The sequence below is a fragment of the Candoia aspera genome, chromosome 8 (genome assembly GCF_035149785.1).
Source record: "Candoia aspera isolate rCanAsp1 chromosome 8, rCanAsp1.hap2, whole genome shotgun sequence".
In the NCBI taxonomy this organism is placed as follows: domain Eukaryota; kingdom Metazoa; phylum Chordata; class Lepidosauria; order Squamata; family Boidae; genus Candoia; species Candoia aspera.
Window position 1 is genome coordinate 22,128,038 of NC_086160.1, and position 18,859 is coordinate 22,146,896.

Sequence of the window (18,859 nt, forward strand, 5' to 3'; positions counted from 1 at the left end):
AAACCAGTTGTATTATGAGATTGTTCATAATCCTGATATCTATAAACTTGAGACTGTGTAACTTGGATAATATGCTGTTAGTATTCACAGACCCCATCATCTCTTAATGTTTTACAGGTGCCTAACTGATGTCGATGAATGCACAGAAAACCCATGCCAGAATGGTGCTCTCTGTGAGAATACGTATGGTGCTTATAATTGTAACTGTAGTCATGGATTTGGCGGAAAACATTGTGTTGAGGTCCTTAATAAATATGTTTCGACTTCCTGGAACATTGGCTTAGCAGAAGTAATTGGAATAATCATTTTCATAGTGGCCATCTTAGTACTAGTGGGAGTTTTTGTCTTCTGTCGCCGAATGACCAGAAAAAAGAGGAAAGGCCCTCCAGAACCAGAAGACAAACACCTGGGAGCCACAACAGCTTTCTTGCAAAGACCATACTTTGATTCCAAACTGAATAAGAACATTTATTCTGACGTTCCACCTCAGGTGCCTGTACGCCCCATTTCGTACACTCCAAGCATTCCAAGTGACTCTAGGAACAACTTGGACAGAAATTCTTTTGAAGGTTCCACTATTCCAGAACATCCAGAGTTTACCACTTTTAACCCTGACTCTGTACATGGTCATAGAAAAACTGTGGCTGTTTGCAGTGTAGCTCCTAATTTGCCGCCGCCTCCTCCATCCAATTCTCCATCAGACAGTGATTCAATACAGAAACCCAGCTGGGACTTTGATTATGATAGTAAGTGCTCCTTTTATTTCTATTAAACAAGGTTTGCTAGTAGGATGTTGAGACATGTGCTTTCCAATAAAAGTTATCAGTTCATAGACTAGGAATAAAGTAACCAGTGGCAATTTAGAATCTAAGCCAAACATCAAGTAAGAAGTCACTTTTTTTTTACCACTTACATTGTGTAGTAAATTATTCCCTCTGATAGTTAACTTAGATGGTTGAATGCAAGCAAAATGTGATCATCCAAAACTAAAAAAAAACTCTTTTCTGTATAGTCAGAAAGGTTCCTGGATATTCAAAGCTAGATATGTATACACTTCAGGGAAAAGTAAAGAAGCATTTCCTCCCTTCCCCACGTCCGTGCAGAATGATCTACAAAGATTTATGAGATTCCAAGTTTTAGTAGCATAGAAATAAGAAAATTGTAGTTATTTTATTAACAAGAGAGGAAACTTATGGATTATATGGAACACTAAGGACAGAAATTCCTGTTTTTAATGCTGGCTTTTGTAGAGCAGAAGGGAACGTGCTACTTTCCCAGTTTCAGATATATTAAAATAAGAGTTATTTTATAGTTCTCAGCTCTGCCATTGAGAAGCTAAAAAAGAATCTAATGGAAATGTAAGTTTTGCATACTGTGACTATTAACTGAATTTATAGTTGAGAGCGCCATGGAGTAGGAAAGGTTGGAACAGGGAGGAATGAAAAATATTGACTGCTCAAACCTTTTAACTGTTCTATAATATGCATCCTTTAAGAGGGGACATAGGATTTGGGAGATGCAAGCCATGAAATTAAAGAATTCCTTTTCCCCTGGGCTATGGGGTGTTTCAGATGGAAGGGAAAGAAAAAGAGACCCTTTTCTCCTTCTCTGGCATTTCCCCATAACAACAGTTTAAGTTTGGGAATAGCCATCATCCCTAAGTGCACAATAGGGGAAGAGGTCATAAGTACAGTGCAATTGTCAGCAATACTGATCCTAATGTTGTTCCTGTGGACTATCACCTGGTCACTTACATCTCCAGCGCAACTTGGAGAAGGAAGGATCTGTTCACCCCACCGTTGGGTTCTATGTGGGAATGCATTGTTTGTATCTAGCTAATTTCTACTCCCATCCCTACTTCTGTTCATTAAGGCTGGCTGAGATCCACAGAAAGGCACACCTAATCAGACTTAAGAATGTCTTTCATATTCCTTTTATATTTATTGCACAATTTTTATGGGGTAGATTGGTTTTATTCTAATTATACTTACTTTGAGGGGGTTTTTTCCCTCTTAGCTAAGGTTGTTGATCTTGATTCCTGCCTGCCAAAGAAGCCTCTGGAAGAAAAAGTCTCTCAGCCTTACAGTGCTCGAGAAAGTGTGTCTGAGGTCCAGTCACTCAGCTCGTTCCAATCAGAATCGTGTGATGACAATGGTAGGTACACAACAGATCCTTACTCATCATTGCTGCATCTTAGTCTTCCGCAGCTTGGGCCCCTCCAAATGTGTAGAATCACAACTTCCATTGTGCGATTTGTGCAACACCATCTAAAGGGCATCAAGTTGAGGAAGACTGCCATCTCTTTACCTTTTATCACAAGATACACTAACTTGTGGTAATGTTAGTTTTACACTAACATTACCAATATCATAATATTCTATAGGAATGTATGTGTTCCACATAATATAGACTGGCTCGGTAAAGTAGTTAACCAGTTACTGTATATTAATTTGATGAGTAGTTGATCATAGATATGACTAAATAACTCCTCTGCAAAGTAATCATTTGGAAGTATAAACATTAGCAGTTTGATGCTAATGTTAGGCTTTAAAATGTCTAAAAATTGGATTACAGCTTTATTTGTTTCCTTTTTTCTCCCTTGCTGCTGCCTCAGCTCCCATATGGACCAGAGCAGTACTGAGTGAAAGCAGAGTTTAAGGGATTTGCTTGTAAGTCTGATTACATGAGTAATGAAGGAAGTTGTCCAGCGGGGCTTTATTATACATGTCTTGCAATCTGCTTTATGCCACGATAAGGAATAAATATGCATTTACTCTTTATCATGCCATAATGTGCTCTTCATGCATTAAAAATATTCCACTTAATAGAATCAGATCCTAGTCTATAATCTTAACAAGAAAACATTCTGAAAGTTGCCTGACCCATCAAATATACCCAGCAAAGTTGTCTTTTAAATTTGACTTGGGCTTAAGTATTTTTTCCTTTAATTACTATAAAGCCTGCTTTTTTAACATCATTTTTGTAAATGTTTTTTTTCATAAATATGTATATCTTGAAATACATTTTTCTGGTAAAGATTCTTAAAACTTCCTTTTATTACTTTAAAAAAGTAATGTTATTGATCACTGGCTCTTTTAATGAAGTGTGTGTGTGTGTGTGTGTGTGTGTAAGTAGTTCTTAGTAGATGGTGAAACTATTTTTGTAAACTTCTAGAAGATTCAAAATGTGTTCCTTTCCTTTATCACTATAGAAATTAGTGTAAATTTCTGTAAATGTGGATGCTGTTTCCAAATATGTTAATATAATACAGCATAATAAGAAAGGAATACGTGATAAATATCATAACTGCGGACTACAGCTGAAAGTATTGTGTGGCTACAAACATGACACAGCCTGCTCAGATAATAATTAAGAAGAAATAGAGAAAGCCAGCAATTTGGCTGCTTATATCAAAACATTTCCCACTCTCCACAGTTTGGCTTTCTAGCTGTGATTTGTTTTCTTGTGTCCCACTACCTCTAGTAACACACACTTCCTTTTTTGATATTGTCAACATCAACATCATCCGGTTTTGTATTCCACTTTACATCTAGTAGGGATGCCCATGACAGCTAACAAAATAAAATACAAAATCAAAAGCATAATTCAGAAATGCAATTAAATCTCTCTCAAACTGAAACATTGTTCCACTTTATGCTTCATCTTTCCACCCTCTGTTTCCACTATCCCTAAGCCTAAGTGTCTTTGGGCCACTGCTTCTGTTTATTCTGTACTGCTTCCTATACAACTCCTGCCTTGCCTGGTGAAAATTCTATCCTGTGGGGGAAAAAAACACAGACTCTGTCTTGTCCCTTTGCTTTCCAAAGACTCTTAGAAATATTATTCACGTATCCTTTCTTCCTATCCCTACCACTTTGCCTTCTTACCTGTCAGTTTTCCAGGTGTCACCACAACCTTCACGTAACACTTGCTAGGACGCCCGTTTCTCTGCATCTTGCCTGCACAGAAGATGGATTATATGCTGCATTGTATTTATTTCCCTCTTTATGTTAGAAGTCACAATACTTGTGACTGCCTTAACAGTGGCTATGGGTGATAAATGGGTGCTTGTGGACAAGCAGGTGGTAGGCTATGGGGCTACACACATCCATAAAACAGATTCTACTTGGGGTTAATAGCTCTGACTGGCATTCCCCACACTTTTTAAAAATCACTTTCTTGTATCAGTAAATCTAAAGGTGTTCCCTGCAACACGATAGAGACCTAATTCAGACATAATTAAGAACAAATAGAATCCAGGTGCAGTGTAGGGATTTCTTGATGGTGCACATCCTTGTAAATGGACACTTTTCTCCAAACAGATTAGTAGTGATAGTGAAGGACTTCTGTTTGTTGAGAAGTAATTATTCATGTGTGCCATTCATAATTGCTGTATTGCATATGTGTTTGGCAATCTTTATCCAAGTATGAAAAGAAGAGTGAATGAGCATAAACAATTGCTAAAATGTATGTGCATGTTTATCTTTGCAATCCGTTTTTAGTTTTACTAACCTTCATAAACAATTCATGTGGATAGGATTGGCTGTTGATATTTGCAGGTCAAAAATGTTTTCATCCTATTAGAGAGACCAATTCTTTTGAATATTTCTGTATAATCGAAATGAAGCAATGCTGGTGCTAATCTGTTTGTGGGTTGGAGGGATGTATGTGTCGTGCGGGGGTGTATAAAGAATTGTTTCAAGCTTTACATTGCATGTAATTTTTATGAAATATATAACTCTTGTGTTAGTTCATGTTTATATACTTTTATGTGCTATTTGAAATGGTTGCTAATCATAGGTTTCTTTTTTAATTTACTCCTTCCATACTTTTTACAAGCTTCCCTAGTGACTGTAATACACCTTGTCAATGCTGTTGTTGACTTGGTGGGAAAAGAAGGTATATAGTTTTCATTTTTATTTACTGCCTGGGTAAAACATTGCATGCCCTGTACTTGAAATAGGAAACACTGAAATATAATGTACAATATTAGTTTTATTAGTAATGTGTCAGCTTTGTCTATCTGTGCTGTATATACTTGGTATATATTTTTAAAATAGACATCTTTATTGGTTTAGGGTGGGAGACTAGATGAGATGTCTAATGTACTCCTGTATTGTTCTGACTTGAGTTCCCAAAAGTCCACATCTACATACACACAGAGACTCTGTAACACTAAAATGGCACTAAATTCAAGAATCTGAATGGTAACATGAAGCCCAATCCTCAAGACGCATGAAATGAATGATAACTGTGGACCAGCTCGTTGTGAAATTCATGCAATCAGGGACCTGTCTGAAGTCAGATACTCATCCAAATGCATGAGATATTGACCAGATGGCGTTGAGCAGCTCCACCTCAGTTTCCCCCTATATGAACTTACATAAATATGTGAAAGTAAATGCACTGTTAAAGTCAGTTTGATCATTTCAGCGCTGTTTCCTTAGAATTGCTTCCTTCGTGAAAACCAGGGAGTATCTTGTCTGAGACTCTTACTTTACAGTTCTGCCCCGGACTCAGTTTTTATCTGAGCATTCTTTTGGTAGTGGCTCTTCCTCCGGCTCCTCAAGTTTATTCCTCCTGCCCATTTCATCTAGCTCTTACATGACTGCTGAAATGGGCATTGAAACTTGAGAGTGCTGGCAGCCAGTCAGGGAGAAGGCCCTGTCAGAAAGCTGGAACGATCTGGTCTTGTGAATTTTAGCAAGATTCTATGAGGGTCCTGTAGTTGACTCTGGACCTTGGGGCAAGGAGGAGGGGTGGGAAACAGCTTACAACTTTATTCCTCTGATGCAGCTCCCACATGCAAATTCTTCCATATTGCTGCTTTTGGGGAAGAAGGCGAGATAAAATTAGTGATTCTGACGGCATGGGAAATTTAAAGCTTTTCCCTCCTGAGAAAGGAAAAAAGGGTTGAATGTGAATGGGTGAAGTTGTGGTCTTCATGGACCCCAAACCTATTCACCCATGATTTACATGCTAAGAGCCTTCTAAATCTTACCTAACTATAAATAGTTCCCTTTTTCCTTCCTCATGTTTAGGTAGTTGATACGGGCAATTGTCAAGACTGGTATGAAGGCAATATAGCACAACTGTTAGAAGTTTGTCTGATAATGCATCTCCATCCACCATGGGAAACCTCTGGTATATTGGAACTTTGATTTCTAGGATTGCTAGCTGGGATTTACAGTTCAAATACACCTGGAGCATATGAGATTGAAATATGTTGGTGTCAATAACTGAATGAAGGAGGAGAGCTGGTATATTGTACTGATGAAAAGTACAAATTACAAAACAGCAAGACACTGTTTATATTTCGGCTCAGGAATTCAGTGATGAAAGATACCTCAGAATAAAGCACTCCCTCAGCCTCCACTTCTGTAATAATATTGGTGGGAAGGTTATTCAATGGCTGTAATCAGTCTGAATAACCAATAGGTAATATTTTGGTTCATGTGCAGTTCATTCATTACCTTCTTTGTTGGATGAAGTTATTTCCATTTTGCATACACTTATTCTTTGCTTACCTGGAAGGTATAATCAAAATGGAATATTCTGCAAATATTCGTAGTTTTCTGTTCTGCACACAGACTTTTTCCCTTACTGGGAAAATTCCTTGAATTGATTTCTATGCATACAAGTGTATCTTTAATTGGGTGGCAAGAGAAAATAGCTTGCAGTGTAGAATAGGTTTAAAATCAGCGAGTAGGAACAGCTAGTATTTCAGGTCGTCTTATTTCTCTGGGTATTCCAGGTTAGTGCAAGGTGACAGCGTTACTTACAATATGACTGAATCCTACAAATCTATACTGGCCATTTGAACACAGCAAACCTCCCATGTCTAGTGTGCTCCGGATGCATTATGCAACTCTCAGAATTCCAAGCAAGCATGCTGGACAAGATGTAATGGAGATCTAGTCCAAGCACAGCTGAAGAGCATCGTATTAGGGCAGACTGATAATTGTCTATCCAATAAGACAATTACTCCAGCAATAACAATATGAAACTATGTTAATGAGATTATCTAGATGCATATATCTTCTATATAGAAATTGCTACAAGTGGTATTTCTGAAATACCATATATTAAAAGTGTTGTTTAGGTGGTATCGTTCATATGTGTGACACCTTGCAGAGTAGGAGTAGGAGTAATGGGTGATCTATGTTCCTGGAAGCTTTTGATGTAACATTTGACATCACTGAAATCAATAGGGGAAGCAACTAACAAAAATCACACAAATTCTCTAAATGTATAATCTTACAAAGCCACCATCTACAAATACCCCCATCTATAAATAAGGTAGAATCAGAAGGCTGTGGAAAACCCAGATCTTACAATAATGTACACATAAACCAGTTTTTTTACAAGAAAAAAGAACCTTAGGAGTGAGTCAGTATCTGCCTGGTGAGCCCTGAACAAAATGGACATCGTCAGAATGGGCATAAAACATGCACACAACACATTCTTGCATACCAGAAATGACTACCCAGATGCACTCTTTCATGTGCATGGCTGGGCTTGATAGTAATAGAAAGCTTTCTTCAAAACTGATTGCCATCTCCAGGGAAGAATAATTTGGAGCCATTGCCTTTAAGACAAAAAGTAACCAACCACATTCTTTGCATGATGATTCCTGGCCTGAAAGAAGCCTCCCTTTGGCGATCTAGGAGAGAAGATACAGAAGGTTTCAGACCAGTTAGAAAGGGTTTCTCAAGCTTGGCAACTTGAAGATGTGTGGACTTCTTCATGCTTGCTAGGGAATTCTGGGAGTTGAAGTCTACACATCTTCAAGTTGCCAAGGTTGAAAAACACTGAGTTGGAGGGACACTGGCCACATTTAGCTTGAAATGTAATGGTTTTCTTTGCTGCTCTAAAGTGTATCCTTTATATATAAAATCACTAAACTGGTATTACTGTTTTATTTTATAAAAATAACCGGTAATCCTGGTATTGGTCATACTAATGATGCAAGATCAGTATGGGCATTAAAACAAAGTAAACAAGTGCAAGATCTCAGACATTTATTGTTGTTCTTATTCACTTACTGGATTTATATCCCACCTTCCTATCTATTTTACAATCAAGCTAGCTTGCAACAGTAAAGATACTAAATATAAGCTAAAACAGAATTAAAATCCAGGTGAAATCAGAGATTAAAACAGATACATTAACAGCTAAAAGCTTGACAAAAGAAAAGTGCTTTTACCAATTTCCCAAATTTTGGGACAGTAGGAGACAACTGCCTCTCCCTGAGGGGCACATTCCATAGCTTGAAAGCCATGTAGGAAAAGGTATTTTCCTGCATGCCAGATAGTTGTGCCTCTGGTAATGAGAGTGTCTTCAGAAGGGTGTCCCTGATTTGGCAGATGGTCAGGTTCATAATAAGCATTGACTTTTATTAGGATCCAAGGAGGCACGTAACTAATTTCATGTACCCCAAAATTGGCTTTCTTGAGACACCTTTTGAAACTGAAGTTACTTTTAAAAGCCCTTTTTTATAAAGCTGTTTCACAAAGAACATCATCATCCAGGTGCTAATCTAATGTTCCTTCATGGATCTCAGCCTTAGGCTACACAGTCCCATAACTATAATGGATAAAAATGAATGTGAATTTGTGTGCCATTATCATTGCCATCATGAAGGGTTTTAGGCCATAACAGTTTTGGAACTAATCAACTGTGCATATTTTTCCCCCTCTTTTCCCCTGTCTTCTAAAGAGTCTTTTGCTGTTCCTGACCTGAGCAATTCAAGAGGTGACTTCTGCATGTAGATGTTCAGTGATACTCATTTAAATGGTTCGCTTAATATTTGTCCACAGCACTAACTTGCCTTTAATTGGTTGCTTAGTGTGTGTTTGTGTTGTAATTTACACACCATATTGCAGTGCTGTAGTACACTCCTTTTTAGAATCTGTCATGAAATGGAGAAGTATTATTTGTTGTAACACTACAGCTTTTTGTAGTAAAATTAGTTCATCTTTGTTTTCAGTATATTTTATATTTGTTCTACAACACAGAGCAGTTTTGAAATTTTTGCATGGTTAGCTTAATATCTATTTTGACATGTGAATGTCTGAATGACTTTACTAATAGTTTTCTTTTAAAAAACAATCAGATATTCAATTATATTTTTGTAGGTCTCTGTTAAAGAACTTATAACCAGTAATTAGTGACAGAAATATTAACCATTAAAATTTTTGAATGATTTTAAAAATCGGAGATTTATTGGTCCCAATCCAGACCAAAGATGAACTTGTTTCTGTGCTATTTGCATACCATACTCATTTCTAAGTTGGTTTCATTCCATTTTTACTTCAGGGTATGATTGTTTTAAAAAATGCATGACATTAATATTTAAATAAACGTATTTCCTGTATAGCAGGGGTACATATCCTAAGGTCACATGCAGTGTTCAGCTGATTTTCTTATTTTAAAGCCATTTTATAAGCAAATTCATATCTGTTAAAAGCTAAAAGACCAGAAGTTCCTGAACTACCCACTTCGTTCCTACAGTAGGCAATTTGTGTGTGTGTGTACAAATATGTGTGTGTGTTGTCTATAGACACACAAAACATATGCATGCGTGCACACACACATTAAAATAACTTCTTGAATTTTCCATTACAAGTGGGGAAATTCACAATTTGAACAACTACTGCATATTTTAGATTAGAAAAGCAACACAGGTCAGTTTGCCAAAAATGGATGAAAAAAAAAATCCTTTGGTGTCCCTATTTCAAAACCATTGAAGTCAGAATTTCATCGTAAGTTTCCACTTTCCATTAATGGTAATAGACAAATCCTGCAATTCTGTATATTTTTACTGAGGAGGAAATACTCCTAAGCTCAGTGGGACTTATTTCTAAGTAAACATGAATCAGGATAATGGAGTACAAGGGTTACATGCAGAGAAAGTGTTTTTAGTTGCATGCACCAGGTAATTGGCAGAGGCATTCTTTTACACAAAGAATGACTTTATGCCATTGTATAGCAGGTCAGCTACATCTTTTCACAGCTTAGGGTGAGGTATGCTGAAATTATAGCTGGTTCAGTCTTGGATAATAAGCTATAATACTGCATGGCACATTGTGAACTTGTGGTTGTAACCCTGAATGCCTTTGTTAACCATTGGAAGCCAATTGCTCCAATTATGCTCATTCTCTAATAACTGGTTGGCTGTGTTGCTCTTGCTGCATTGTTTTGGTTTTTCAGTCTTAACAACAGATCAGGAACAAGATATTGAATCCCTCTTTATTTTCGCTTTCCAGGCTATCACTGGGATACTTCTGACTGGATGCCAAATGTCCAACTGCCTGGCATACAAGAATATCCAAATTATGAAGTTGTTGAAGAGACAGCACCTCTGTACACAGATCCAAATTCAATTGACGCTGACTACTACCCTGGAGGCTATGACATTGAAAGTGACTTCCCGCCTCCACCAGATGATTTCCCTGTTCCTGATGACCTCCCACCATTGCCACCAGAATACAGTGATCAGTTTGACTCAGTGCAGCAATCCAGGGACATATCTGCTGTAGGTAGCTTAGGGTCTTCTGTGAGGAGCAGGCAAAGGTTCAGTCTCAACCAGTATCTTCCCCATCACTATCCTTCAGACGTTTCAGAACCTCAGAACACAATTAATGGAATCCCCAGTAATTACAGAGAAACTTTTGCTCCTTATACTGTAGGCTACAACAGAGACCCTGTAGACAACATGTCCATTTCTGTGTACGCTTCCACAGCTTCATGCTCTGATATGTCAGCATGCTGCGAAATGGAGTCTGAGGTAATGATGAGTGACTATGAAAGTGGGGACGATGGCCATTTTGAAGATGTGATCATTCCTCCACTTGATCCTCAGCAGCACACAGAAGTCTGATACTCTTCCTCAAAAAAAGTGCCTGGATGTTAATTAACTAAAAAGAAAAAGGATTGTAGAGAAATCTTGGAAAGCTTTCTTTCCCCCCTGGCAATGCTTGAGCGCTATTATTTCAGTGAACTAAAACTGGCATGGCTGCAATGGAATATGCAGCTCATTTCAACATATTAACCAATTTTCCATTTCTTCCTCCTGAAGTTTCACTAATCACAGGTCTCCAGTCGGCTGTGCCATTCCCCAAAGTATTTTTTTTTTTTTGTACTTTACATTGTCTATGTTAGAAATACAGAAAAAACACGTACCACTTCCTCATTTTAGCATGATAAATGTATTTATATCGTTCAGAAACAAATCGTTTTTCTTATATTTTTGTAAATTTATGTACAGTTTTGATTTCAGTAATTTTAACTAGATTTTGTAGATAATTTTCAGGTTTGATTTCCACTGATTCTAGTGGTGTTCTGTGTGCCATTAAACCACGGGCTTCATTATATTCAGGAATCACCATGTAGCAAACCTTTGATTGAACAGTTCTCTGTTTAGCCGACTTAAGATGCAAAGGGTACAATCTATCCATACACTGTATAACTTCTGTGTATGTGTACAATCCCATCCACTATGCAGCTCTAAAATCAGATTCAGAATTTATGGACACAGTGCTGTGACAGATACCCTTCCCCTTACTAGTTCATTAAATCTAGTGGTGAAGGCATCAGGCTAGAGACCGGGAGGCTGTGAGTTCTAGTTCCGCCTTAGGCATGAAAGCCGGCTGGGTGACTTTGGGCCAGTCGCTCTCTCTCAGCCCAACCCACCTCACAGGGTTGTTATTGTGGGCAAAATTGGAGGAGGAAGGAGTATTAGGCATGTTCCCAGCCTTGAGTTATTTATAAAAATAATAACGGGATTAAAAAAAACTTTAAAAAATCAAAGGTTTACTGTATTTACATGTGTTCTCACAGAAATTCAGTGTATTACTTAAATATTTCAGCGTAATAGCTCATGCATTTCCAACTGTACAGAATTTCCAGGTCATCTGGAAAACATACCTGATATTTTCTGGGCAAGAAACATAGCAATGTCTTACACAGGTTTCTGTACTCTGGTACAGTATCCATTTTTTTCTTTTCCTGAAAAGTGTGTTGGGGCCCACTGCATTCCTGTTTAGAACCAAAATCACGGCACAGTTTTTATAGTGTCTGTATATTTGTGATGCAACAGTCTTGTAAAGGTTTTTACTGAAATCTACCATTAGCCAGTCTTTCTTACAGATAATAAATTATTAATAAAATACTTTAGCTTTGTTTACTGTATCTATTTTATGCGTTTTATAAAAGTGTAATGTTGCTTGGTGCAGCCCAGCTAAAGAAAGCTTTAGTTGTGTGCAATCAATCCACTAGGTGGCAGTGGGACCTTATTCAGTTCTTTTTAAAAATCAAATATTTCATCCTTGATAATACAAAGAAAAAGAATAGGTAACATACTTAATGAGATATTTCATATATTACCTATTACACTGCAGGGCTTTATCATAATTTAAATACACAGAATAGAATGGAAGAATCACAAGTTATTTGGTAAATTATTATTATGCGTTAACACTTTCTGCTGTTGCCAGAAATTTATTTATTATTCAAATTTAATTACCGCCCATCTCTCCCAAGTGAGGGACTCTCCATTACAAATTTCCATTACATTTTAGTTTATTTAGTGATGATGTTAGAAAATGAAGACATTTGGCCGTTCAAGTCTATGGAGTACATAATGTCTTTTATCCAGATAAAGTGGGATGAAATATGTCTTCCACATGTTTCTATAAACTATACCTTGAACTGGTTGGGCTAACTCTAGTGGAGAGATGAAGACCTACAGCTAATCTTATGCCAAGCCATAAAGGACTTCATAAAAACAGCGTTTCAAATTGCGCCCAGAAACTAATGCAGGGTCTGCAAAACAGATGTGATGTGCACCCACCAACTCAGCACCGGTGAGCACTCAGACCACCATACTTTGCATGACCTGAATGCCCCAGGTGGTCTTTAAAGGTCGCCCCATGTGGAACACATTGCAATAGCCTCAAGGAACTATACAGAGATACCATCTCTGGCCTTGCCTTAATGCTAGAGCTGCAAACCTCTTAAAAGTTTTGAAGTTTGCTCTGTTGAATGAAGAAAAGCCCACTGAAATTAATAGGGTTAAGCATGCTAATCATGTGTTGGCTTGAAGGACTGCCCCTCGTATCTTTCATGCAATCAATCCTAACAATTTGAAGTTTACATTGTGTAAGCGGAGAAGCTTAACAGTACACTTTTCCCAAACTTTGGATTTTCATATTGTTGATTTCCACCCTTGAACTGTCTACTCATAGCGAATGAGGAAATCCTTTTCTGCAAGCTGCATCAAAATAAATGTATCTCAGTGTAATTTCCAGAACAGAATTTCCCAGTTCATTCTGCACCAAAGAAGAAGAAAATTGTATTTAGTTTTGTCTATTACATCTTAAGAGCATTTCAGGGATGGCATAGGAATATTTTTTCCAAACATAATACGAGAATGTATTTTCAATGAGATTTGGTATCGCTGGAAAGGTTTCATGATTAGCCTTGGAGAAGTGCAGCTTTCCACCAGTCAATTTTACTCTTCTGAGAGCAAATGAATCTAGTCAATCCTGTGAGGTCATTGAATTTGGCAAGTGCTAGGAAATTGGCTGGGAAATTTGCAAGGAAGAACTTGCAATAAGGGTTGCTATTCAAATATTAAATATACATAGCATCAATTTGTAACAGGAATATGAATGTTTTCTTGTTTCTATAAAGGTTTAGAGGTTAAAGGTTCTATAAAGATTCTACAGTATAAATATACCAAAAGAAGGCATCTAATAAACTGGTGTTCCTATAACGGCATAATACAATTCCACTGTGAAGAGCTGCTTTACAGTTAGCACCACACCACATGGAGAAAATTGCCTACTTGAACTCTATCAGTCTTTTTCAACCTCGGTTATGTGGACTCCAATTCCCAGAGTTCCCCAGCCAGCACTAAAGAGTAAAAATCGTAAATGAAGGAACAAAGGCAGAAAAGGAAAACAGAAAGAAAGGATTAACCCTGGACCAAAAAGTGTTTTCCATTTTCCCATTTTTTTCCTTCTGTGAAAGACTTCTATTTTTCCCCTGATTCTCGAAGTATTTTATATCTTCAGAGCTTTCTGACAATGTTTTAACTTAAAATGGCAGAGCACCTTCTTACAGCTGCGTAACAGCTTTTTCCTATTTACCTGCAGTATATGTGGTTGCCTTTAATCCCTGATCGGAAACAGCCCCTAGCAGTTGTTCATTCATAGTCTGTCTGCCATTTAATTGAACTGTGGAAAGCCAAAGAGGCTTCAGATTACTGGGTGACTGTACAAAATAAGGTCAACTACTACAAAATTATTTGAAGTCAAGAACCCCCATAAGATTTTCCCTAAACAGCAATTTCTCGTCCAACCTGAACAAGGACTTTCTTTCAAACATGTAAGCAAATCGAAAGTACGGGGCGGGGGGTGGATTGGGGATGTTGTTACCTGTCAGTAAATAGTTGGTTTTTCACAGTACAATCCCACATCTGGATTCTTAGGGAAAGGGGCATGCTATTTCTGACCTGAATAGCACGTTATGGGCCAAGAACTGGTTGAGGCTAGGACAAAAACTAAGATCAATTTTATTTAATTTACATTAATTGAAATGGAATGTAATTAAATTAAAAGATGTTTAATACATGCCCAGTGAAATGCATCCATTGGTTTAATACTTCTTCCTTTTCTCACATTAATAATGACATTTTTGGAAGGTCTCTGGGGAATTGCATTCTGGACTTTTGGGGCAATCTTCGGACTACAGATTTGCACCTTTGTCTTGCACTAAAAAAAAATAATAATAAAGGCAATACGGGTGACAATGTATATGTCATGAGAGTGAGCTCAGGTAGCCAGCTATATCATGCTACGTTCTTCGAATAAGTCACAAACACTTTCTCGACAAGGACAGTAGGCTTTTCTGTAGCAGAGCTCACTCTTGGATCCAGCACTATGTGTTACTAGTTGCTGGATCAAGCAGTCTGACAACCTCCATGTTCGTTTTTCCAAAAGAAGAACAAAATACAGGTGGTGATTGGATCCATATTTCCAAACGAATGAGAGCGCTACATCTTGTAATGAACCACTGAATTACAGTATTGTAGAAATCCAGCTTTACTTAGCATACACCAGCACACAGAGACAGCAACAGGCACACTTTTAAAATAGATCACTACAGATTGTCTCAGTTAATACAGAATAATCATTCACATTTCTATTCAGTTTTCAAGAAACACAATTTGATATGTAAGAAGATAGGTTTTCTGGAATTTTATTGTTGTAAGAGGTTCTATGTTGTTATAAGCTATGGCCATATTGCACTATATCCTTGTAACTGTGCAAATAGTATATGAACATACATGTAGTTAGTAAGCTAAGGCTTACAAACTAAAAAGGTGAAAATTATAGAGGAAAAGGCATAGAGGAGGAAAAAAAGCAGTTTAGTGGGATAACATGAGGACAAGGCAGTGACTGCTCAGAGATCTGCAACTATTTGGGACCACCCTGTCCAGAACACCTCAAGCTGCTTCTGATTTGGAGGATTTACTCCACTCAAGGCCCTCTTCCCCCATCCCTCAAAACTGGAACAGTCTAAAACGGAGTATAATTATTCCAAAATGGAACTGTTCTCCAGAATGATTTCTGGACTATGCAATTTTGCACTTCCCTGAGTCTATGTTCTTCTTGACATTTCTGGATTTTATTTATTTATATTATTACATTCATTAAACATGTATCAGGTCCCATGCTGTGCCTTGGTGCAAATGATGACATTCCACCCTGTCAAGGATTTTTTCCCCCACTTATGAGGTCTCTTCTAGCAGCTTTTTCTCCTCTAGAAAAAGAAAATTTGAATTTCGGTAGTGCCTAAATGGGGCTTCCTTCTCTTTTTGTCCTTCCCTGCTTAATTACATATTTCTGTATCATTTCCATCTGGTTTTGTTCTTCCTTCCCTTCCATGTTACTCCCTTCTCTCTCTTTTTTTTTTTTCTGTATCTACTGGAGCAAGATAGGAGTGTGCATACATGTGTCTAAGATTGATTTGTGTATGACAGACAACATATGCCAGCAGGAAATCAATTAACTTTATAAATAAGGTGCTTTATGTTAAAGGTAATTTATTTTAATTAGTAATCATTTCAATTAATATTTATTCATCACATTTATATAGCCGCTCATCTCACGAACATGACTCTGGGTGACGTACAATAAAAGCAATATAAATTTGGGAGAAGATTATCCTAGCCAAGCTGTCTTTTGATGTAGCTGTGGCAACTCTATATGCACAGAAACATATACATGTATGCAAATATATTCATGAGGGAGGAAATTTTTTCCAAGATTTCTAGGAATGGAGATAGCATTAGATAAATGCTAAAACATTTATCTAAATGTTTAGCTAAAACTTAGCTAAAACAGCTAGGATTGAAGTTGGAGAAGTTGGGTATTGCACAAAATTTTGGTCCACATTTCTATGGTGGGGATTATCTTAAACAGAGCGTCATCTTCCTTTCAGATAAATAGAATATCTGAACACCAGTCTGAATGAATGTAGCATTAGGATAGCTACTGGATACTTTTTGTATTAATTGACTATTTTAGCATGTCTAAATAGTCTACTGGATACTTTTTTTATTAATTTTTAAAAAGACTATTTTAGCATGTCTGTTTTCTCATGAGGATAGCTTGACGGACAAACACTGGCTTGGTATAGTGGCGCAGAATCCTTTTTCTCACTTTCTGATCCACTGGTCCTCTGAATCTGTGATCAGTACAAATCAGAGAAATTTTCCTTGTCGCATAAGGCACGTGTAAGAGCACAGGATGCTATTTTTAGCACAGTTTTTTTTTCTTTTAGCAAATAGCATGCGGGTGCTTTGGCATATAGAAAACTGCTGCATCTTCTCAGAGGCTGTTTTTTAAATGTCTGCCACTTCCTACTTTTTCGTTTGTTTGTTACATAGCTCGTTAAGCTTCGTGATTATGATTTCTTTTCCTTTAATAGCCCAACACGGTATGTTTCATTATTCAATGTCAAGGACTTCAAAATGGCATAATCACCAAATGGGTAAGGATCAGAGCATTGAGGTCAATAAATTTTATACCATTTGAAAAAAGAAGGGGGGCAGCTCTCTAAATGGTTCAAATTATTATTTTTATTTATTTACTTATTTTATTTTCTATCCCACCTTTTTTTTTTTATGAATAACTCAAGGCTGCAAACATACCAAATATTCCTTCCTCCTCCTGTTTTCCCTACAACAACAACCCTGTGAGGTGGGTTGGGCTGAGAGAGAGGGACTGGCCCAAAGTCACCCAGCCGGCTTTCAGGCCTAAGGCGGGACTAGAACTCTCCGTCTCCTGGTTTCTAGCCTGGTGCCTCAACCACTAGACCAAACTGGCTCTCTTATATAGTAAGCTTTCACATATAAGACATTGCTTCTTTCTTTTCCAGCAAGAAACCAAAATTGAGAGGGGAGCAGGCTCTACTGACTATTTAGTTAGCATTTGTTAAGGTTGTTTGAAGAATGTAAATATGTTGTGCACATGAATTGCATTTAATAACATGTACCTTTAAAAATAAACACAATCAGCGTTCTCTTTGAGAGGGGAAAAACCATGTTTCCATGCTATTTTTACACAGATCTGTTTATGGCATAGCATGGCTACCAATTCATAATATGCACAAGCATAACATTATTCTGCTGGCAGTGTCTCCACTGGAAAATCAAGCAGGCCCCTGGGAGGAACTGGGTCCCAGTTCCAAAAAGGTATCCATCCTGGTGTGTTCAGAGATCACATGAAGTATCTTGCAATCAGCAGAGGAAACAGGGTCCTGCGCCTTAGGGAAAATCCTGTGTATTTTCATATGCAATGTTACTATACATATATGATTTTTACTTACTTTTACAAAGGTAAAAAATAAAAAAAAATTGGACCCTTCTCTGCTGTTTTCTTCTTCTCTCCTCCCCTGTAAGGCAAGCTCAGGTGTTGCTCCAGGGAATTCAGATCTAAGTTGCCTCCGCCCCTCACTCCCCATACAAAGCAAATGAACTTTTTTATAGCACTCTGCTTAGAATCAGAAATGATTCTCTTTTCCTCCCTATCCCCAACCATTCCTTGCTTCCCTACCTATTTAACGAAAACATCGATTTAGATATACTTTCTTATACATATTTATTACTACAAATAAATAACTCCTCATCTTCCTCCTCCGTTCTTCTGTTCTCCCACAACACAGCGAGGGTTCCGACAGAAAGCCCTCCCGAAGGCTATCCAGTCAGTACTTCAAGTGGCAAATGACAGAAAAATTGCTGGGTGCTGTCGCTCGACGATCTACCGTCGGCCAATCCCGTGAATGAACCCTGGTAGCTTCATGAATGAGCGAGCGAGCGAGCGAGCGAGCTGATGAATGGAGGCAGGGAAGCCTGGAAAAAATGAATGGGACCTCGCGCGCTCGCGCTGGCGCCCGCACAGACCCTCCCGCTCACAGCTCCGCCGGGAATGGAGGCCCTTGTTCCCGTAAAGGCCTCACGAGGGCACTGCGGCTACGCTGCCCGTTCGGGCGGCAGCTGGAATTCCCTGGCGGCGCCTGTGTCTCGGGAAGGGGAGGCCAGACGCCAACGCGAGCTGGCACCCGGAGACAACGGTGGCGGCTGTCGGGGGCGTACGGGTGGGTTTGCGGAGAGGGGCTGAGGTGTGGATGGCGGGGGCAGGCGCAACAGCCGAAGCGTCGGGGCGGTGAAGGGAGGAGGAGGAGGGGGAGACTATAAAAGTAACTTACCGAGGCACCTGCCCACTTCGGCGAAATGTCCCCGCCTGAGCAAGTGAGCGAGGTAGGGGCGCGCGATGGGAGGTGGCAAAGG

The 18,859-nt window shown here is 38.4% G+C and overlaps 1 protein-coding gene across 2 annotated transcripts in view; it reads left to right on the plus strand.

Annotated features, from left to right (window-relative positions):
• The window catches only part of FAT1 (FAT atypical cadherin 1), a 116,658-nt gene extending 104,475 nt beyond the window's left edge, over window positions 1-12,183 (plus strand). Inside the window, exons 24-28 of one of the 2 annotated variants that reach the window (XM_063310202.1) lie at window positions 118-746; window positions 2,017-2,154; window positions 4,840-4,899; window positions 8,719-8,754; window positions 10,269-12,183. In XM_063310202.1, the coding sequence (XP_063166272.1) occupies window positions 118-746; window positions 2,017-2,154; window positions 4,840-4,899; window positions 8,719-8,754; window positions 10,269-10,882 (1,477 nt within the window). In that variant the 3' untranslated portion in view covers window positions 10,883-12,183. The remainder of the gene's footprint in view (window positions 1-117; window positions 747-2,016; window positions 2,155-4,839; window positions 4,900-8,718; window positions 8,755-10,268) is intronic. The other variant, XM_063310201.1, reaches the window with a different exon arrangement.
• The last annotated feature ends 6,676 nt before the right edge of the window (window positions 12,184-18,859 follow it).